We start from the raw sequence: 21,958 nt of genomic DNA on the forward strand, positions 1-21,958 counted from the left end.
GAGATAGTAGCACACTTTTCAAAAATGTTATTTTTAGTTAATAAACTAATGCACAAAAGTTGTTACTTCTGGCATCAAACTCAAGATAAAAAAATGGTGGGAAGATGGCTAACTTTCACTGAACACTCATTACACACCAGAGACCTTATAGGTGCTTTCCATGGCAGCCCTATGCAGTAGGTACTGTCATCTCTATTTTAGTTTTTTATTTTTATGTTTTTAGTGGTACTGGGGTTTGAACTCAGGGCCCCATGCTTGCTAGGCAGGCACTCTACTACTTGGACCACTCTACCAGCCCAAAGCAAATTTTGTTTATTCGTTTAAACTCTAAAGACTTTTTTATATGTTGCCTTTTCTTTCACAGATTTTTTAAATCCTCTTCTGTGAATATTGAACTGTCTGTTGCAGTTCTCAAACTTTGGGCTTCAGTTTTCATTATCCCCAGTTTGGGGCACTCACTTATACATGCTCTTTTCTGCCCTTACTTATAGTCAGAGCTCCAACTTCACATACACTGACGGATTAAGGGCTTAGGGTGTAGCTCAGTGGTAATGGGCTTGAGTGGGTTCAGTCCCCAGCACCGCACTTATAAACACACACCACACACACACACAACACACACACACACACACACCACAAACCATACACTCACCCATACACATAAACACTCCACACATCCGTACACCCATACACACCTATACACACCACACACACACATACACACACACACACACACAATTTGAGGGCTTGATTCTTACATAAGTCCTAGTACCAAAATTGTAAAATATTTTCTGTCTTCAAATGAAAAAGACAAGTCTTCAAAAAACAATTTTGGGTCCACCTTCATTCGGTTCAAAAGACTTTCTACAAAATTTCTGCTTTGACTTCCTCTTTGACCTGTTATAAATATTTTAGATTTTTGCAGAGATCTTTGTAACATTGATTTCTCGTTTAGTTTGAATGAGGCCAGACAACGTAATTTGTACGATTTGTCTCCTAAACGTATTGCAACAGGCTAGAGGTTGGCTTGAGTGGTAGAGTGCCTGCCTAGCAAGTGTGCGGCCCTGGGGCTGGAGGTATGACTCAGGAGGCAGACTACCTGCTAAAGCCCCAAATCTCGAGCTCAAACCTCAGTCCCGCAAAAAGAAAAGAGAAATTCTATGATATTTAGAGAGTAAGTAACGGAGGGAGGGCTTAATCAGGTTAAAGCACGATATGTACATGTCTAACATGCCAAGGCAAAACCCCCTGGACTATCAATGTCCACTTTTAAAAAATGAAGGACAGAAGGTAAAACTGGTCTTTTCTGGGGAGAGGGTACCATTGGAGTGGGAGAACGAAAGGCAAGAGTGAATGAAGGCAAATATAACGGATGTATTTTGTATTCATATATGAAAATAGAATAATGGAAGCTGTAAAAAAAATCCCAGTACCTCCAAAAAAAAAAAACTAGCAATAAAATAAATAAATGTATTGAGGCTTGTTTTATGTCTCAGAGTGTAGTCATCCTGACTCTTGGATGGTGTGTTCCATAAACACCAACTAGGTCAAATCTGTATTCTATTGATTTTTTGTATGCTTGTTGTGACAATGAGTTTTTCATTTAAGTGGCATAGCTTATACACACACACACACACGAACACACACACATAGAGAGAGAGTACGCATTTTTTGCGGGGGATGGAACCCAAGGCCTCATGCTGACAACACACTCTACCACTGAGCTGTACCTCCGGTTCCCACATTGCCTTTCAATCCATTTACAATCTCTGCCTTTAAATTGGACTGTTTAGTCCATTAAAGTGCAATGTTGTCATACAAATGAGTGATTTTGCATCCTTCATATTTTCTATTTATTCTGACTAATTTGTTCTTCTTTCCTTCCTTCTTTTGGGTTAGTCTATCTCCTTTATTGGCTTACTAGCCATAATTCTTTTCCTGTTCTTTTTGTGGTTACTTTTGGATTTATAGCATACTGTTTAACATATCACAATTTACCTACAAGTGGTTTATGCCACCTCATAAATAGGAACCCTACAAAACTATATAATTCCATTTTTCCCCTTCTAGTAGTTTTGCAATTGATGGCATGCATTTTCTTTTTAAGTGTGTTAGAAGTTCATATTATATTGTTGTTACTTTCATTCAGTCAATAATCTTTTAGAGAGATTTACATAATAAACAAAATCCATATATTTACCCATGTAGTTCTCAGGTAGTCTTCATTTTTTTAGTGTAGAACAATATTTCACCTGGTCTCATTTTTCTTCTTCCTAAAGCACTCTTCATCGTTTCTTATAGTGCTGGTGGGAAATTGAACTTTTGTGTGTGTGGGGGGGGAGGAATTAGTTTTTCCTTTGAGGTAAGTATTTATCTTACCTTTTTTAGCCTATGTGTATGTGTTTGCATGCATGCATGTGTGGGATTGGACCCAAGGTCTTGAGCATACAAAGCATAAACTCTATGCTGAGCTACAACTTCACCTGGCATTCATTTATTTACTTACTTATTTAATGATGGTACTGGGGATTGAGCATAGGGCCTCACATTTACTAGACAAGCACTCCCTTGCCACTTGAGCCACACCCCCAGTCTTTTTGCCTTTTTCTTTCAGTTTGTTTTTCAGATAGGGTCTCACACTTTTGCTTGAGCAGGCCTTGGGTCACAATCCTCTTATCTCTACCTTCATAGTAGCTGAGATTACAGGTGCACACCACCACTACAGGCTACCTGGCCTTTACTTAGTTACTTTGTTGTTGGGTTTTTTATTGTTGTTGTTGTTATTTAAGACAGGGTCTTGCTATGTAACCCAGGTTGGCCTGGAACTCCCAATCCTCCTGCTTCTGCCTTCTGAGTGCTGGGATCAATACATGTGCCACCACAACTGGCATGGCCTTTACTTTTGAAAGATATTTTTGCTAGATGTAGAATTCTAGGTTCACAGTTGTTTTTAACTTGCAGTGTGTTAAGAGTGTTGCTCCACTATCTTCTTCCTCCCATTGTTTCCAGCATAAAATCCATGTTCAACCTACTTTTGTTCCTCTGTATGTAATGTGTGTTTTGTCCCTGCTTCTCCCCTTAATACTATTTTTGATTTTGAACATTTTTTTTGGCGGGGGGGCAGTACTGGAATTTGAACTCAAGCTGCTTCATGCTTGTTAGTCAGGTGTTCTATCACTTGAGCCTCCCCTCCATCCCTTTTTGCTCTGGTTATTTTTGAGATAGGGTCTCACTTTATGCACATGGATCACCATTCTCCTATTCGTGCTCCCCCCAAAGTGTGCACCATTGTGCCTAGCTGTTGGTTGAGATGGGGTCTCATGAACTTCTCCCCTACCACCCACTAACCACAATCCTCCCAATCTCTGAAGTAGCTTGAAACTTTCTTTTAATCCCATGAAAACTGTTTCTGAAGACAGCAGCAATTAAGAAGGTTGTAATATTTTTTTGTTTTCCCTTCAGACATTCCAAAAACATAGAATTCAATATTTATACAACTATAGGCAACAGTTTGGTGTACATATTCTATTGCTTTTATTTCTTCTGTATATAAAACATGTATATACTTATTTTTATTTCTAATACAGATTAATATATATTTTACGCAATTTTCCCTTCCCCACTGGATATTTTCATCCAATACACATAATACACCTAATTCTTTTTAGAGGCTGGGTAGTATTACAGTGAAAATGTATTAAAACTTGTATTACAATTGTTAAGCAAGCATTACAGTGTTTCTTTTTGTCATTACTGTGCCACAATGAATATAACTCCATTTATAGATTTATTTCTTGGAAATAAAATATTTGACCAAAGAACATAGTAATTTTTTGGCTGGTAGAGAGGCTCAAGTGAGAAGAGCAGCTGCCTAGCAAGCATGAGACCCTGAGTTCAAATCCCAGCACCACCAAAAAAAAAAAAAAAGGGCTAGAGGAGTGGCTCAAGTGGTAGAGTGCCTGCCTAGCAAGCACAAGGTCCTGAGTTCAAATCCCAGTACCACCAAAAAAAAGTTTAGTGAAAAGAAAAAAAAAAACAGAGTATTTTCAATTTTAGAAGATATAGCCAAGGTTCTCATTCCCAAAAATCTGTAGTAATGATTTTGACTTGTTTCCTAAATTATTCTACACACACACACACACATACACACACAAAACACACATACATTTGGCCCTCCATATGTGTGGTTTCAGCATCCTCAGATTCAGCTAACTAAGGATCAAAAATATTTGATGGATGAAACTGAAGAACATCATGTTAAGTGCAATAAGCCAGGTTCAGAAAGACAAGGCCGAATGCTTTCTGTCATATGTGGAAGATAGATCCAATTACAAATACAATTATTATCATAGATTACACGTTTCCAACAGTGGGACAGTTAGACTAGGGGAGGAAAGAGAATGATAAAGAGTGAGTAATATTGAAATACAGCACATCTGTATAGGAATAAGCAAAAATGAAACGCACTGAAAACTGTTGAATAATATGGGGTGGGGAAAAAGAGTAAGGAAGAATAACAGAGGGGGTTAGACTGATTAAAGTACAATATATTTACAAATAAAGCACCAAGGTAAAATCCCACTGAGCAATGAACAGACACTTAAACAGCAAAGGTCAGGAATGTAGAACAAGTCATGTTAAGGAGAAAGAAGAAAAGGGAGCAGGAGGGGGAGGGTAAATGAAGAGGGGTAAAGGAGAGTGAATATGGCTGAGGCACTTTCTATGCATGTATGAATATGGAACATTGAAACCTGTAGAATTCATTTTAAGAAGGAGAAGGGGGGCTGGGATGTAGCTCGGTGGTGTAGCGCTTGCCTAGCATGTGTGAGGCCCTGGGTTCGATCCCAGCACCAAAAAAGAAAAGACAAAAAAAAAAAAAAAAAGAAGGAGAAGGGGGAAGAGAGAGAACAATGGAGGAGATGAACCAAACTGGGGTACATTATATGGATATATGGAAAAGTCACAATGAAACCACGTGTACAACCATTATAAACTAATAAGAATGTTAAAAAAAAAAGAAAAAGCATTCCACCTGTATGAACAAGTACCAATTTTTTCTTATCATGTAGTATAGCAACTATTTACATAGCATTTATGTTGTGTTGAATATTACAAGTAGTCCAGAAATGATTTAAAGCATGTGGTAGGATGTGGGTGCCTTCTGTGCAAACACTGCATCATTTTATACACAGGACTTACGCATCCATGAATTTTGGTGTCTGTGGGGTCCTGGAACCAGTCCCTTGGAGATCATGAGGGATGACTAGATATACATTTTAAATTTATTGATGGATTCTCTCAAGTCAGACCAGTAACCTGCCTCTGGATTTCAGAATGGCAGCTTCTTTCTGAGCTCAACAGTGTTCCCTGCCTTATCCACTCTAAATGCCTCAGAACAGATTTCCAGTCAGCCTTGTTGCTTTGCACCTCTCAGGTGTCCATTAGAGACACTCTTCAAACTGTCTGCTTTGCTTCCTCAGAACCCATGTGCACCAGCCACCTCCTTCTTTGCCGTCCTCTTTGTTAGTCCACCTTGGGTGCTTGCGATGTTTTCTACTTAACAAGTCTATCTTGAGGCTTCAGTAGTCTATAGGCCTTACTTGTTAAAACTCATATGATATCTCATTGGTCCTTAATGAAAGAGGGTTGAAATTTACTATTATTAGTCTACTCATTTGTGTGCTTTTCATGGAACATTTGAAAATCAAACACTGGAAAGTCAAGAAGAGAATGAATCTATACATGCTTTTCCTTCAGGCTCCTCAGCTTTCCCTCCTTTTTCTTTTGTAGCTCCATCAGTAGCACCTTTAAACGTCACCGTGTTTCTGAATGAATCAAGTAATAATGTGGACATCAGATGGATGAAGCCTCCAATCAAGAGGCAGTATGGGGAACTGGTGGGCTACCAGATATCTCATGTGTGGCAGAGTGCAGGGACTTCCGTAAGTCTGAACCCTAAAAGTACACTTAATCACTTCCCTAGACCGCTGATCTAATTCTGTTTCAGAAGCTTTTGTTTTGTTGTGAAGAGACTTGGTATGATTGAGTTACACAAGGCACCATGCAGTGGATCATAAGTACTATGGTAAAAAATAGAGGTGACTGAATAGTTAGAAAGTTCTAAGGAGTGTTTTGGGGGCTTTTCTCGCTCCCCTACTTACCCATTCATTAATCAGCAAATAGGCACTGAAGGCATCCTGTGTTACCAACTGACTGACCTTCAGGGAATTAAAGGTCTTACAGGAAGGACTACCCAGGTTATCATAACATAAGGTTAGAGAGCTATAGGGCTTAGCATTCCGGCAATTAATTCATAGCCTCTTGGAAAGGTCAGAAATTGTTTCTTGAAGATTGTCAGGAAAGATCCCAACCTTGTAGATGATGGCAAGGGGGAAGTGTACTCTAGAGGAGAGAACTCAGTGAGCAAGCTGGCCATCCTGGCATAGCTCCATAAGAGCCAAAATTAAACAAGGACCAAAGCAAGACAGTTGCACAGAGCAGAGCACAGTACACAGCAGAGCACCAGCTAGGTGGCAATGCGTCCCATGAACAATGTAATGGGCCCAGCTGGTAGATTGTACATCGGACCCCAGGCCAAGGGCAGAGCATCCTGGGTAGTAAGCAGCAAATAAGCTCATCCTTTGTGCAGTTGCCCCAGTCATGCTGTGGTCTCCTTTACCTACCTCATGCCTTTGTGATGGTCCCAGCATAGCTCAGATTCAAGAACTGGTTAGGCCCTGCAGTTTTGCACACTGAGCAATGATTTGCAAAGATGCTGGGGACCTGTGGCAGACTGCCTGGCCCAACAAAGTGGTCCTTAACCTGGGCTTGTGTATTGCTTAAGGATCTCTAGAGAAACAAAGCCAACAGAATACATACTTATATAGAAAGAGATTTATCATGAGAATTTGACTCATGCAATTATAGAGATTGAGAAGTTTTAGAATCTGCCATCTGTAAGCTGGAGCTTCAGGAAAATCAGTGGTGTAATTTAGTCTGAGTCTGAAGGGCTGAGAACCCAGGGACCTGGTGGTGTAGATCTTTGAACTGAGGTTCAAAGGCAGGAGAAGACCAAGCAATGTCTCTGCTCGAACATTCAGGCAACAGAAAAGGACAGAATCCCTTATGTTCTGTTCAGGCCTTCAGTGTGTTGGATGATGCTCACTCACACTGGGAAGCCCAGTGTACTTCACTCAGCCCATCATTCAAATGCTAAACTCATCTGGAAACACCCTCACAGACTACCCAGAAATAATGTTTAGCCAAAGAGCTGGGCACCCTGTGACCCAGTCAAGTTGGCACATAAATTAACCATCACAGCCTGGTGTAATTTTGACCTGTGAAGATGGAGAGGTTTCAGGTGGAAAGGATAACTTGAGAGAAGATTTAAGGGAATTGTGACTTATGGAAGGCCTGGTTCATGTACCTTTTATGAGTGCATTAGGTGTGGGTGAATCTGGTTTGGGGAGTTGTGACCTTAATACGCATGGCTGTGAAAGTTAGGCCAAGACAGATAGAATTTGGTAGATGGCAAGGGAGCAAATGAAAAGTTTGAGCTCAGGAGTGCAACGTGAGGCTTATATTTTATGAGGATGACATATTATTCTTTTTTATGAATAAAAAATTGAGCTTATTGATGTAAGTAATCTTCAAACCTTTTCACTAGAGCATTTCAGTGACCCTCTTGGTCTTCAGGGTCACCTGCCACTGTCTGGGAGCATTTGCTTGCACATTGAGAATGAATATCATAATTGTCAACCAGGTTTATTTTGAATACCAGTGTATGCTTGGCACTGGATGGGGTGGGAGTGCATCTGTACATCAGGTAGTTCCGGCCTTATAATCTAAGGGTGAAAGGCCCCTTTAATTCAATAAAGATTTTCCAGTATGAGTGCTAATTTCATTTCACAATAGCAAATCAAATGCAAAGAGGATCTCTGTGTGAAATAGGGGCTGCCTTCTTAAGTTCCAGCCAGTGCCCTTCCCATGACTTTGTTAGGTGAGACTCCAGTCAAACCTCGAGAGCCAGTGAAGTCTAAAGATAACTGCTATGGTAAACTTAAGTCAAGACAGAGGTGGGGGGGCAGGTGAGGGATGAATGTGGTGGGGTGGGCAACTTCCCGCCAGGTCCCCTTCCCATGTGGGAGAGGAAGAGTTGAAGTAATGCTGACTCTGTGTTGCAGAACCTCCATGGAAGGGTAGATGCCTGGTTGTTAGTAGGACTGTCTCTTCTTTACTGTGGTCATGGGACATCATCCTATTCCTGATCAATCCAACCTGCTGCTAGGGCCCAATTTTAGCATCTACAGGGCATGCGTATGGGTTGTCACACAAAAGTAATATGACTTCTTGGCCGAAGAAAGGGACAGTGGGAAGGGGTGAACAGCTACACCTTAATGATGTCTGAGCTTTGTTCCAGTCACTTCCAACTATCATCATCCAGCATTTATGACAACTGCTGTTTTCCAAAGAAAAATTGGGATTTCTTCTTTTCTTTCCTATCAGGAACCAAAGTATAAGAAGCAGTAGGTGCTAGAAAGAGATAGAAAAGAAGAAGGTTTAGAAGTTCATGTTGCTCTGCCTTGTGTAAATGATAACCAGGTATAATAGTAATAACCCTGCTTCAAAGTCATCCTTACAATAGGCCAGGTACAGTGGCTCATGCCTGTAATGTCAGCTCTTTGGGAGGTAGAAATTGGGAGTATCATGGTTCAAGGCCAGCCTAGGAAAAAGGTTAAGAAGATTCCATCTCATCAAGTAAGCTGGGCATAGTGATGCATGCATGTCTTAATTCCAGCTACTCAGGAGACAGGTAGGAGGATCACAGTCTGAAGCCAGCCCCAGAAAAAAGCACAGGACCCTATCTGAAAAATAACAAAAGCATAAAGGGCTGATGGTGTGGCTTAAGGGGTAGACCACCTGCCTAGCAAGCACATGACCCTGAGTTCAAACTCTACTACTACAAAAACAAAACCTGTATCAAACAAACAAACCTAAAGTCACAGGAGAGGAGAAGCTGCTCATTGCCCAGTCTTGTAAAAATGTGGTAGTCACGGTTCAGTTCAGTGAGATTTTCACGTTTCTCTGTTGGCTGGACACAGTGATTATCAGCAAACACTTGAGTGTTCTAAAAGCGACCCAGCGGTTTAAAGAGCCACAGGACATCCTTTCTCCTTCCTCCTCTGGCCTGGGTGAAAGCTGCTTTTCCAGAGGGGACACCTTGAGCTGAGCTGTGCCAAGGGCAGTAGTGGGAAAACTGTCCAAATGACCACGGCTGCAGAGCCTCTTGCACTGAATGCTACTGGCCCTCAGCTGTGCTGGGCCTTCTCCTTGCCCTTTGTCCAGAGCAGGCTGAGCTGTGACCGTTCCTGTCACCTGCCTCCTTGCAGGTGCTGAATCATCCTAGTGAGGTGATTCATTGCATTACTCTGTACATCGTGCATCATGACAGCCATGTGACAAAAAAAAAGCTCAGGGGTGCCTTTCTCTTTGGGAACATTCTGATGCAGCTGAGCTACTAACTCATAATCTGCAACTGAGGCAAACAGGGACCCTGAAGAGCAGAGCCCTGGAAGGGCCCCGAAATCCAGGCCAAAGCCAAGTGGGCAGTGGTCTTGCCAACTGTCACTTCATCTCGGGAGGGCACAGCTTAGACACAACTTCAGCACCTCAAAGTTGCCTTTCATTTCCATTTTTGGAAAACTACAACTGAAGCTACTTTTTCCTTGATTAAGGGGAATTGGATCATGTTGAAATCTTTTATTTATAGCTATAATCATAGTGAGGTTTTTGTGTGGGAGCAATTTTGAAACTTTCTTGGGAGTGGTCTCTGTGTGGGTCATTGCACTTACACTGAAGGAGGGATATTACCTTTGTCATTCCACAACTGTTCTGCCACTTGCAGATGAAGAACCTTCTGATCCTTTCTTCATATCCAATGAAATGAAGAGTTCTATTTTTTTGTTGTTTTGTTTCAGTCTTTCTTGCTTTTTTTTTTGATGGTACTGAGGTTCAAACGTAGGGTTTTGCGCTTGCTAAACAGGTGCTCTACCACTTGAGGCACACTCCCCGCCACTTTTTGCTTTAGTTATTTTTCAGGTGGCGTCTCCCAGTTTTGCCCAAGGCCAGCAATCCTCCACCTTATGGCCTCCTATTTGTCAGGAATCACAGGCTTGCACCACCATACCAGCTTGTTGATTAAAATGAGGTTTCTCTCACTTTTGCCTGGGCTGGCCTTGAACTGTGATCCTCCAAGTCTCCACATCCCAAGCAGCTGGGATAACAGGATGCATCACTATGCCCGGCCTTACGTACATGTGGTTTTTTATGAAATTCATTATTTTAGGACTATGACTCTAATGCTGATTTAATTGTGTTTATAAAGGAGAAAGATTTTTTAATTAGAAGGAAGTCTTATAGCAGAGGTTACTATACCCTTAAAGCAGTGTGATTGCGCTGGGGATGTAGCTCAGTGGCAGAGTGCTTGCCTAGCATGTGTGAGCCCATGGGTAAAACCAACTTCTTTAAAGACCCAGGGAAGATGCAGTGCACCTAGGATTGTGTGGCCTAGACCTCCGCCCCCTGATGAGTTGTCAGGGGCTGCCAGGATGGCAGAGGTGCACCTCAATGTTGACATGTGCCCACCTCCTCTTCCCTTCCTCATCTTTCTTGCTCCCTCAATCAGAGGAGAGCAGAGCATTCAAGAAGGTATATTTTAAGGCATGAGGAATAGACAAGGTTCTCATGGGTCAGGCCCTGCCAAGGGTTCAAACCACTTCTGAAAGCCCCCTAGGACTGATCAAGGATGGTGTATTTTCCTGGAGGATAAAATACAGTGGAGGTAATCTCCATGAATGGCTCAGATAAACTACTTGGTTTGGGGACCCAGACATATTGTTGATTTTCTCTCATGCACCAGCACTTGAAAGATCCTATAAGGCTAATCTGGAAGAGGACCTTATATTTATAGGGAGGAAAAGGCAATTGTAGCCCTTCTTGAACACAGCAGGTATGCTAACAGCCACCACTGTTGTTTGCAGGGTGCCAGGTCATGTACTGTCTCACATAAAAGATCTCATCTAACCTGTAAGAACAATGTGAGAAAGACGGCAGTCTCAGTTTTCAGTTGAGGAAACTGAAACTCAGAGATGTTGAGTGATTCATCCAGTATCACAAAGCTTGGAACTGGTGGAGCTGGGGCAGGAACCTGGGTCTGATGCCTTCTGAGTTGTCCTGAGTTCTCTTCCTAATGCAGTATCTCTCACTCAGGTTCCTCAGTGTGGCCCCTCAGCAGGAAGAAGTAAGAACTGGACACATTTAAGAGAGGAAGATGCGAGAGTTTTGCTTTGGTGCCTGTAAATCTGAAGCCCTTTTTAACCAGTCACCTTTGTTACTGTCACACGACAGAAGCTTTTATCTGATTGTTCTTTCCTGATTGAGTGTCTCTGCTCTTTGAGATTATAACTGAGTCATATGCTTAATACATTTGCCACTTGTACAGTTTTGAACTCTTACAGAATACTTGGGGGTTATTAAAGTCTTTTGATAACTCCTCAGCTACTTGGGAGGTGGGGATAGGGAAGATCAATGATCGAATCCAACCTGGGCAAACAGTAAATGAGACACTATCTCAAGCTAGGAGTGGTGGTACACTCCCGTGATTTCAGCTACAAGGAAAGTATAAGTAGCAGGACCATAGCCCAAGGCCAGCTCTGGGCAAAAATGTGAGACCCTATCCAAAAAATAAAACCAAAGAAGGGCTGGGAGTGTGGCTCACATGGCAGAGTGCCTGCCTAGTGAGCAGAGGCCCAGAGTTCAAACTCCAGTACTGCCCAAGGGAAAAAAAATCTTAATAATGAAAAAAATACACTGTAATTGCCTGTCTAACTCTGCACCTCACAACCAGAAAAGGAAAAACTGTCATCCCAAAAATGTGCTATTACTTTCCTAACTGGAAAAGTCCATTTGCTTACTTTTTTTTTTTTTTTTTTGGCAGTACTGGGGATTGAACTCAGGGCCTCACACTTGCTAGGCAAGCACTCTACCACTTGAGCCATTCTGCCAGTCCTAGAAAAGTCCAATATGTCTTGTTTTATATGTAAGGGAAGTTATAATCAAGTATCACACTACAAATCTGATTTCGTTACTTGAAAGTGCTCTTTGATTTCTAAGTCCTTGAGGATATGGACCTTTTCTTGGTGAGAATGAGGGCTCAGTAAATGAGAAATATGCAGCTGGCCCACGGCACACACCTCGTGACTAGACCACTTCATGCAGGAAAGTGGCCCCACCTCTTGTGCTCTGCACCGCAATGGCACAGAGACACTACAAGCACAGGAGCACCTCTAGAATTCTCTTTTAAATTAATTTCTCTGCCAGCAAGTAAAGACATGATTTTTAAACATTTTTATTAGTATATGATAGTTATACAGGGTTTTGTTGTGACATTTCCATATGTACATGTATTTTACCCTCGTTTGGTTCATCCCCTCCATTATTCTCCCTCCTACCGTATACCCCTCCTTGATTTTTGTTTTTGTTTTTGTTTTTGTTTTGGGGGGGATGGTAGGGGTTTGAACTCAGGGCTTCATGCTTGCTAGGCAGGCACTCTGCCACTTGGACCACTCTGCCAGCCCTTTTTTTGTGTTGGGTATTTTTGAGATAGGGTCTCACAAAGTATTTGCCTAGGCTGACTTCAAATCCTGATCCTTCTGATCGCCGCCTCTTGAGTAGTTAGGATTACAGGCATGAACCAATGGTGCTCAACTCTAGTCCCCTTCTTAAAATAACTTCAACAGGTTTCATTGTTCTCTGACAACTTTCAAAATCAGAATTAAAGTAAATATTTGGAGGTGTGGATATGGGTACATCCTTATTTACATACTTGATATCAAAATAGTATGGATAAAGTAGTTTTTTATGTTTGACAATACTGGGGTTTGAACTCAGGGCCTCATCCTTGCTAGATAGGCGCTCTACCACTTGAACCACTCCATCAACCCTAAATTACATTCTTTAAAAGAGGATTTGTGTGTGTGTGAAGGGGTCTCTCTATGTTGCCCAGTCAGATCTCAAACCCATGGACTCAAGTGATTCTCCTGACTCAGCATCCCAAATAGCTGGGACTACCAAATAGCTGGGACTACAGCTATTTGGGATGTGCCCAGCTTTAAAACATGAAACATTAAAAAACTGTATCTGAGTTACCATTTAAGAGTATTTTTAGAGAAAATTGATAAATGTCTACTAAAATATATGTCAGGTATCTTTTTAATCACTATGCAAACACTTATTATAATTCCGCCCCTAAAGCAGGAATATACTCCCTGACACATTTCCAGAATGTGTTGTCAGTAAGCCTTGCTAGCATTTTGTCATACTTTGAGATTCAGAATGGTGACAATATAATGATGACCATTGCTCTACTTGGGTAGCATTTGCTGTGAGCCAGACCCTATCCCAGGCACTTTGTACAGGTTACCTAGGTCTTTACCTTTGTTAACTCATGTAAGGAGTGAAGGTGGAAATGAAAGATAACTTCCCTGGGTTTTCATAATGAGTTATAGACCCAAAGTAAATAGGCATTATAAACTAGAGTTAGCCTTATGTATCTGTTGTGCATCCATGAATTCAACTAACCATAGACTAAAAATATTCAGAAAAGCTGGGTGTGGTGGAGCATGCCTTAATTCCAGCTACTTGGGAAACAGAGGCGGGAGGGTCTAGAGTTTAAGGTCAGCCCAGGCAAAGTTAGTGAGCCCCTATATCAAAAACAATATACAGGCTGGGCGCCCATGACTCATTCCTGTAATCCTAGCTACTCAGGAGGCAGAGATCATGAGGATCGTGGTTCAAAGCCATCCTGAACAAATAGTTCATGAGACCCTATCTCAAAAACACCCAACATGAAACAGGACTGGCAGAGTGGCTCAAGTGGTCGAGCACCTGCCTAGTAAGCGTGAAACCCTGGGATTGCCCCCTCCAAAAAAAAAAAAAATACAAACAAAAGTGATAGAACACTTGCCCAGCAAGCGTGCAAGCATGAGGCCCTGGGTTCAATATCCAGTATGGAAAGAGAAAGAAAGGAAAACATCCAGAAAAAATTACTTGTGTCTGTACTGAACATGTGTCTCAAGCCTGAGGACATAGTGGTGGTGGAGCCTGAACTTGGCATATGAAGGGCCTGAGTTTGATCCCCAGCACCAGAAAACAAATCTGTTTTCTTGTCATTATTTCCTAAGCAATTTAATGCAAACATATGCATTTAAACAGTTTAGACAGTATGACAGCTATTTACATTGTATTAGGTACCATAAGTAATTGCAAGATGATTTAACATAGTTTGTGTGTAAATCCTGTGCCTGTGCGGGTTGCAGTAGGAATTGAATCCAGGCCTCACTTACCTGCTAAGCATGTGTGTTACCACTGAGTTACTCCTCCAACCCCACAACCTTTATATAGGGGATTGAGCATGCCCAGACTTTGGTATCCAAAGGGGCAGTTCTAGAATCAAACCCTGTAGACTGAGGGACAAATGTATTGTATGTTTATTTCCAAAAGGAAAATTTGGTTTTAGTTAGGATTTCTGCTCATCTAGGCATGTGATTCTTTCCCACTGTTGAATTTCCTCTTACTTTGAGATAGTTTTTCTCATAACTGATATATTCGAGTCTTTATAGGAAAAAAAGTAATCAAAAGAGGCCCAGTATTCTTTGTCAGTCGTGAAGTCACAAACACTGAGAAACTCTTAGACAGTAAGTTATGAAGCCGGCATATTATTTATTTCTCAGCAGCAGGACTGAGTCACTGCGGGATCCCTGACTAAGGCGTGTGAACCACCAGGCTTTCTACCTGATGATTTTCCACCACCAACTCCCAAATTAAATACAGAATGGCAAACCAACCCATGATCAAAACTGGGTTTGCCACAAGTATGTCCCCCACATTGTTAACTATTCATTTGTTTACTTAACAAAAAATCTATGGCAAATCTCAGTGGTTCAGGGTCCAACAGGGTAGGAAAGCCCACATTTTAAAGGTCCTATTTCCCCTTTCACCTGAAATCTGGAGGCATTTCTTAGTCCTGATAGCCCTTTCCATCTCTGAATGGCCAACCCAGGTGCCCCCTTGGTTTTGAATGATGACAGCCCTATCCTTAAGGCTGAGCTGGTTCCATTCTGAACCATATCTAGAAGTGACTGGCTTGGGACCAAGTGAGCAAGGAATACAGTTACTACCAAACCGTGCCACTGCTGTTCATTGATGATCCGTGGTACCTGTGCTCCAGGCCTGGTGTTTCTTCCTTTCTGTCTCTGAAATCAAATTTCCAACACTCAGAAATAGACTTGTTCTCAAGCCTTCATTCCAGCCTTCACAACTCCTATAATTTCCATTTGAAAATCCAGCCCCAAAAACAAACTTTGTTTCCTGCACCAAAGCATATCACGACACAAAAGGCAAAGTGTTGTATAAACACTTACTTCTGATTATTTTTTCCCTGATGTTTTGATGGACAACTGTTGCATGTCAGTGGCTTTTAAAAACAACATAAATAAAAGTTTTGGAAATTGCTCAAATTGTGCATTTGTCATACACTAGAAGAAAACATGGTGTCAGTTCCCTCCATGTCAATTTTAGTCACAATTCTTATGATTTCAAATAACAGGCGTCCACTTGTGCTGGTTCAAGGGCACAAGTTGGCAGGTGGGCAATGCAAGGGGACAGTGTAACTCTGGACATTGTGCTGAGGGTGGGTCTGCAGATGGGGGTCTCAGGGTTTTGTCCTGCTCTGGCCATCTGGAGGCATCTGCTATGTGCTCCTTCTCTTCCAGAAGCTTCTCTATTAGCCACTATAAGTGCCATGCCCTCAGGACCCTAGATTGCCAAGGTCCCCAAGCCTAGGGATGCTGCCAAGCCACTCTGTCCCTGTCCACATTCAGTCCTACTGACTAAGGCCTATGTGAGGAAGGAGCCTTGAGCAAACATGGCCGCTGCCCCATGGGAAGTGGGTGGCTTCCCTCAGGAGGAACTGTGGGCAAGGAGGTAATGGATCCCTGGTACCTCAGTACTTCATTTCATTTTTTCTTCTCTGTCCCCAGAAAGAGCTCTCTGAAGAAGTTGGCCAGAATGGCAGCCAGACTCAGATTTCTGTTCAAGTCTACAATGCCACATGCACAGTGAGGATTGCAGCCGTCACTAAAGGGGGAGTCGGGCCTTTCAGTGAGCCAGTGAAAATATTTATCCCTGCACACGGTAAGAGTGGGGATCTGGCGTGGCTATAAGAGTAACTGAGCAATGGCAGCTGATTAAAGAATGAAAACCAAGTGCTAAAAAAATTTTCTGCAGTGATAGAGGTGTTTGATGGGATAACAGACTTCACAGAATCCCCACAAGTGTGGGTGGTCCTACCATTACTACCAATGGTAATAACTTACTAAGCAGATTGGTCCTTTCCAAATGCCAAATTCAACTCTACTTGTAGAATTTGCCTTAAATGAGGCCACATGACTGAATTTTGGACAGGCAGTGCAGCCAATCCTTAGCTTGTGCATGACTGGCACTGTTGATTTGCTAGATTTGTTCTGTTGTCTTTTCGGCAGTGCTGCAATTTGCCTTGTTCTTACCCATTCAACCCTTGGGTAATGTGCTTTTTGATTTAGTCTGCATCAAGTGCTCCCTACAGAAGGCATCTTCTGACTGCCCAGGGCTGTCTGAGCTGAATGCCCAACCATGTGTGCTGGCCTTGCGTGTTGCTCCAATGTTCCTTGGCAAGGAGCCCCTGTGGTGCCCCAGGTGGTCCACACCCTGCACCTGCTTCCAAACACCAGTGGAGCCACCTCTGTTCTGACTGTGATCTGCCCTAGGTTGTCGGATGTTAAATCACTGTCATAAAATCCACACAGACATCTATACCATGTGACCTACGTGTTTACAAGTTCTCAGCAAACATGGTCTTTGTACCCAGTAGCAGATAGGACTTGAGAGACAATGATTGAGTTCCTGTCTGTCTGTTACCAGTGACCTTCCAACACACAGTCCCTTTTAGTGCTGAACTGGAGCCATATTACATCACTGCAGCCAGTGCCTGGTGAATGTTAATTAGTGGTGATGGGGAGACAGGTGTGTCTGCCTAGAAGCAATTCAAAGACAGTGAGATTCTAAAGGTACAGCTTAGGTTTAGACTGTCAAACTTTCATCTTCATACTTAACAAACTCTAAAAGTTTTAAAAGCTTCGCTGTAATAAGCACACCTTACACAGCTCCAATATGTGTAAATATCAGTTACCACAGTTTAAGTGACACGAGTTTCCCAACAATAAGGCTCAAATTTTAGTTACCCTCCTATATGAACTGCAGTTGAGTAAAGCATAAACTTCACTGCACAGATGTGCGCCATTACCATGGCCAGTCAGACGGCTCCTCCCCAAGTCAGTCAGTGATTGGCCACCGTGTCTTTGTCATTCAGTTCACGCACATCTAGCAAAGGCACATGGCTGTGCCTCCCTGTCCTCCAGGGATGAACCCACATGACTTTTATAAACATGAATAATTGAAAGAGGGAATCGGTGAATAAGACGAAGGTAGAAGACAGAAATGCAAAGCGTAGCGTTGGAAGTGAAGTTCAATTTGAGTGTAAGTGGACCACAGAATGCTAACACTGCTGTTGTCTGATGGACTCTGGCTGTGCGGCCTGAGCAACTTGATGAAGGCCAGCTTTTTGACACAAATGCAGTGATTGTGACAAAAACAATGAAAATGCCCCAGAGAAAGTGACACTGGCAAAAGGCTTCACATTCTGGACTAGGGGTGCACATCAGTGGTGGAGCACTTACCTAGCACACGAGGCCCTGGGTTCTAGTCTCCAGTACTGCAAAACAAAGAAACAAACAAAAATATCAAAAAACTTCACATTAAAGGAATCCTCAGGGATACCATACAACATTGAAAGAACAAAAGTTAAAACAACAGAATTTTATCCAAACTTGGAAAGGAATATGACAAGTCTCCATGACATAGAATAATATATTTTGTCTGAGTCATAAGTTACATGACTAGAAGACGCTGTTCAAATAGCTTTTGATAGTTTTGATTACTTGTTTGTTTGTGTGTATTTTTTTTTTTTAAGATGCTGGAGGTCAGACCCAGCACCTTGTATATGCTAGGCAAGTACTCTGAGCTAGATCCTCAGTCCTTGGTTTTCTGAGACAATCTCACTATGTAGACTGGCCTTGAACTCACTATGTAGCTCAGGCTGAGCTTAAATTTGAGATCTTCCTGGCTCAGTTAGAGCTGGGATTACAAGCATGCCTTGCCACACCTGGCTTGATAGGTTTTGTGGGGGGTTTCTTGTTTTTTTTAACAAAGAATTAACTTTGATTCTTACTGCTTCTAACGTTTTGATTTACAGTGCATCAGTCAAGTGTGGTGTTACATACCTGTAATCCCAGCACTCAGGAGGCTGAGGCAGGGGGATTGAAAGTGAAAGGCCACTTTGAACTACATAGTGGGACCATGTCTCAAAAAAAAAATTACAGTGCACCAAACAAGTATTAGTTTCACTAATTTTTTAATTTTCTTATATATTTATAACCAACATAGAGTCTTCTATTTTTTAAATTGACAAATGAAAAATTATGTATCCTTGTAGAGTACAATGCAAGGTTTTGATGTATGTATAATTGTGAAATGATAAAAATCAAGCTAGTTTCACTGAGTATTAAGAAAACTGTATACACAGTCCTAGCTTGCACAAGGTATGGACTACCTACATTTGTTGGTCACAAAACAGAAAAAGAATCAACCAAGCTCTCAAAGCTCTTAACTATTCGTCCTCCCCTAATTACAACCTAATATTTTTGAATACCAAAAAATGTTTAGAATTGATTTTTTTTTTTTTTCTGTATTTTGCCAGGCGGGGTAGATCTTGCGCCCTCGTCCACTCCAGCACCTGGCAACACAGAGCCTGTTCTTATCATCCTTGGCTGCTTTTGTGGAATTGTTCTGGTTGCCTTGGCTTTCTATATTTCTCTGGCCATCAGGAAAAGAGTCCAGGAGACAAAGTTTGGGTAAGTTTCCCAGTTAAAAATGTTGGTCCAGTGGTACTGATGGGAAGTTGTGCCAGGTGACAATGCCTCTTCTGTTAGCCATGCTCCTCACTTTGCTCCCAGATGGGCTCCCTGTCTTGTGCCTGCCCTAGAGCAGGCAGCTTCCTTAGTTAGATCATTTCCCACAAAGTCAGCCAACAGCAAAGCCAGCCAGCAAAGGGCTCGTTTACAGAAAAGAGCATCAGAAGGCCTTCACTACTCAAACTGGAGTGCTGTTAAGTGAGGACTTTCATCCCTAATCTGAAAACCTGAAATCCAATAGGCTCCAAAGTCTGAAACTTTTTAAAGACCAAAATGATACCACACTATGAATCTTTGTTTCGTGCACAAAACTACCAAAACTATTTTATAAAATTACCTCAAGGCTATGTGTATAAGGTATGTATGAAATACACATGAATTTTGTGCTTAGACTTGAATGCCACCCCCAGATATGTCATTATGTATATAAATATTCCAAAGTCTGAAAAAGTCTGAAATTTGTAACATTTCTGGCCTAAGTCATTTCAGATAAGGGACACTCACCTGCATACACAGATAAAAGTATAGGTGAAATTCACCAGTGCATTAGCACCTGTGGCTGATGGTATTGTGGGTGACTGGGTTTTCTTTTTTTTTTTTTTTTTTCTGTATTTTGCACATTTTCTATAGTGCTCTCTTATTTATATGATGGAGTAAACTTTTTTGCTTCTAAAAGCTCTTTTTCTTCTTTTCTATGCATCTTGCTTTTATAACAAAATACTAGTTAAAGATCAGCAAACAAGAAGCCATGTTAAAGCAGGTTCTGATAAAAAGACTGTATGTGAACCAAGTCTTCCATTCCTGGACTCTGCAGTGGATTTGGAGTTCCCTGAAATCTGACTTGTCAGTCATGGGTCAGGAGGAAATGTTCTGTATGAGGCAGCTGTTGTCATCTTGGAATAGGACTGAGCAGTCTATTGCTCCACCTTCAGAATGCTGTTAGAACATTCCACTTGCTCCAAGACTTTCCCTTCCACTGGAATAAGTGGAGGTCAGAGTGCCCTTATTATTTCAGTCTTTAGAACTCTTTCCATATAATTAGTATATCTTAATATATAAATTCTAAGAGCAACAGTTTTAAAGAAGTGGACAAAATCTGATATAAACAGAGAGTTGACCAGGGTCTGGTGTGGTTTTTGGACTCATGATGAAACGAGTGCAGAGAGCCTCTGCAGAAGGCGCAAGAGGAGGTCGAGTGGGAGCCTGGAGCACAGTGGTGAGCAAGAGCCTTTCCTTGAGGACTCATAGTTGATGGGGAGTCAGGCATACTCAGTCACATAAATAAAATGACAATCATGGTGAATTGTATATAAAGGGATAAAAGTGCATAATCAGGAGAATCTGACTGCATTAAGAAAGTAAAGGAAGACCTTCCTGAAGAGGTGACTAATACCTGACCCTGGATCTGAAGGAAGAGCAGGTACTCTTTAGGTGGGAGAAGGGGAAAGCATTCCAGCCAGAGAGAGCAGCACACGCTAAGGCCCTGTGTGCATGGCAAAGCACTGAACTGAAGTAATGACGCCTGGATTCTGTCACTTAGATAAGAAGCCTTTTTACCTTTTCAAGCCTTCCTGGGTATTATCTGTCTCTGAATGGTTTCCAAGGTCACTACCAGTCCTAATTGCTGCGATTCTAAATTAAGACTTTTATATACACTCAGCAGTTAAGAGATGTTGATGTTCTACAGAATCTGTGGCCATGCAGTTGTGTCAGCAAGTGGGAATTCATGGTTACTATTATTGAAATAGTAATCATTAAGAATGATTCATAAGGACTGGAGGAGTGGCTCAAGCATAAAGCACCTGCCTAGCAAGCATGAGGCCCTGAATTCAAACTCTAGTACTGAAAAAAAAAAAAGAATGATTCATAAATACATTTGCTTGAGACCACCTAGAACAAAGGACTAACAAAGACAGAAGCAAGAAAGTGATGGCTGGTGCTCCCACAGGGAGCCTGGTAAGGACTCCTAGAACAGTGTACAGCTATGGTGATCCCAAAGGAGTGGGCTTACCAGCAAAAGGATGCTCCATTGCCTTTTGAGACTTCTGCCAACAGTTTCAGGAACAGCACATAGCAGTGCCATTCTTCCCAGTCCCTAGAAATATAAAACCTTTCCTGTTGCTGCCTCTGAAGTCTCACCTTGGCTCCCCCATTCCTTGCTTTTTCTTTAAAAAGAAATTTAATATTTTTGTTTAAGACAGTATGTGTCATAACAATATTTTGATTCTGGTTTTAAAATGCATTAAAGACAAACCAGGTATGGTGTCACAGGCCTGTAATCCCAGCAGTAGGGAGGTTGAAGCAGGGGAATCAAAAGTTCAAGACCAGCCTGGGGCCAGGCGCTGGTGGCTCATGCCTGCAATCTAGCTACTCAGGATGCAGAGATCAGAAGGATCAAGGTTCAAATCCAGCCCGGGCAAGAAGTTTGTGAGACCTTATCTTTTTTTTTTTGGCTATTCAACACTTCACACATTTTTATTTATTTATTTTTATTTTATTATTCATATGTGCATACAAGGATTGGGTCATTTCTCCCCCCTGCCCCCACCCCCTCCCTTACCACCCACTCCGCTCCCTCCCTCTCCCCCCCCACCCCCTCAATACCCAGCAGAAACTATTTTGCCCTTATTTCTAATTTTGTTGTAGAGAGAGTATAAGCCATAATAGGAAGGAACAAGGGTTTTTGCTGGTTGAGATAAGGATAGCTATACAGGGAATTAACTCACATTAATTTCCTGTGTGTGTGTGTTACCTTCTAGGTTAATTCTTTTTGATCTCACCTATTCTCTAGTTCCTGAGACCTTATCTTGAAAACACCCACCACAAACAGATGT

General features: G+C 41.8%; 1 protein-coding gene across 1 annotated transcript in view; it reads left to right on the forward strand.

The window, feature by feature from the left end:
* Mertk (MER proto-oncogene, tyrosine kinase) overlaps nt 1-21,958 on the forward strand; it is a 109,457-nt gene that overhangs the window by 61,788 nt on the left and 25,711 nt on the right. The window contains exons 8-10 of the mRNA XM_074050258.1: nt 5,791-5,942; nt 16,098-16,251; nt 18,911-19,064. Coding sequence (XP_073906359.1) covers nt 5,791-5,942; nt 16,098-16,251; nt 18,911-19,064 — 460 coding nt within the window. The remainder of the gene's footprint in view (nt 1-5,790; nt 5,943-16,097; nt 16,252-18,910; nt 19,065-21,958) is intronic.

Source organism: Castor canadensis, chromosome 12, assembly GCF_047511655.1.
Source record: "Castor canadensis chromosome 12, mCasCan1.hap1v2, whole genome shotgun sequence".
NCBI classification, from domain to species: Eukaryota; Metazoa; Chordata; class Mammalia; order Rodentia; family Castoridae; genus Castor; species Castor canadensis.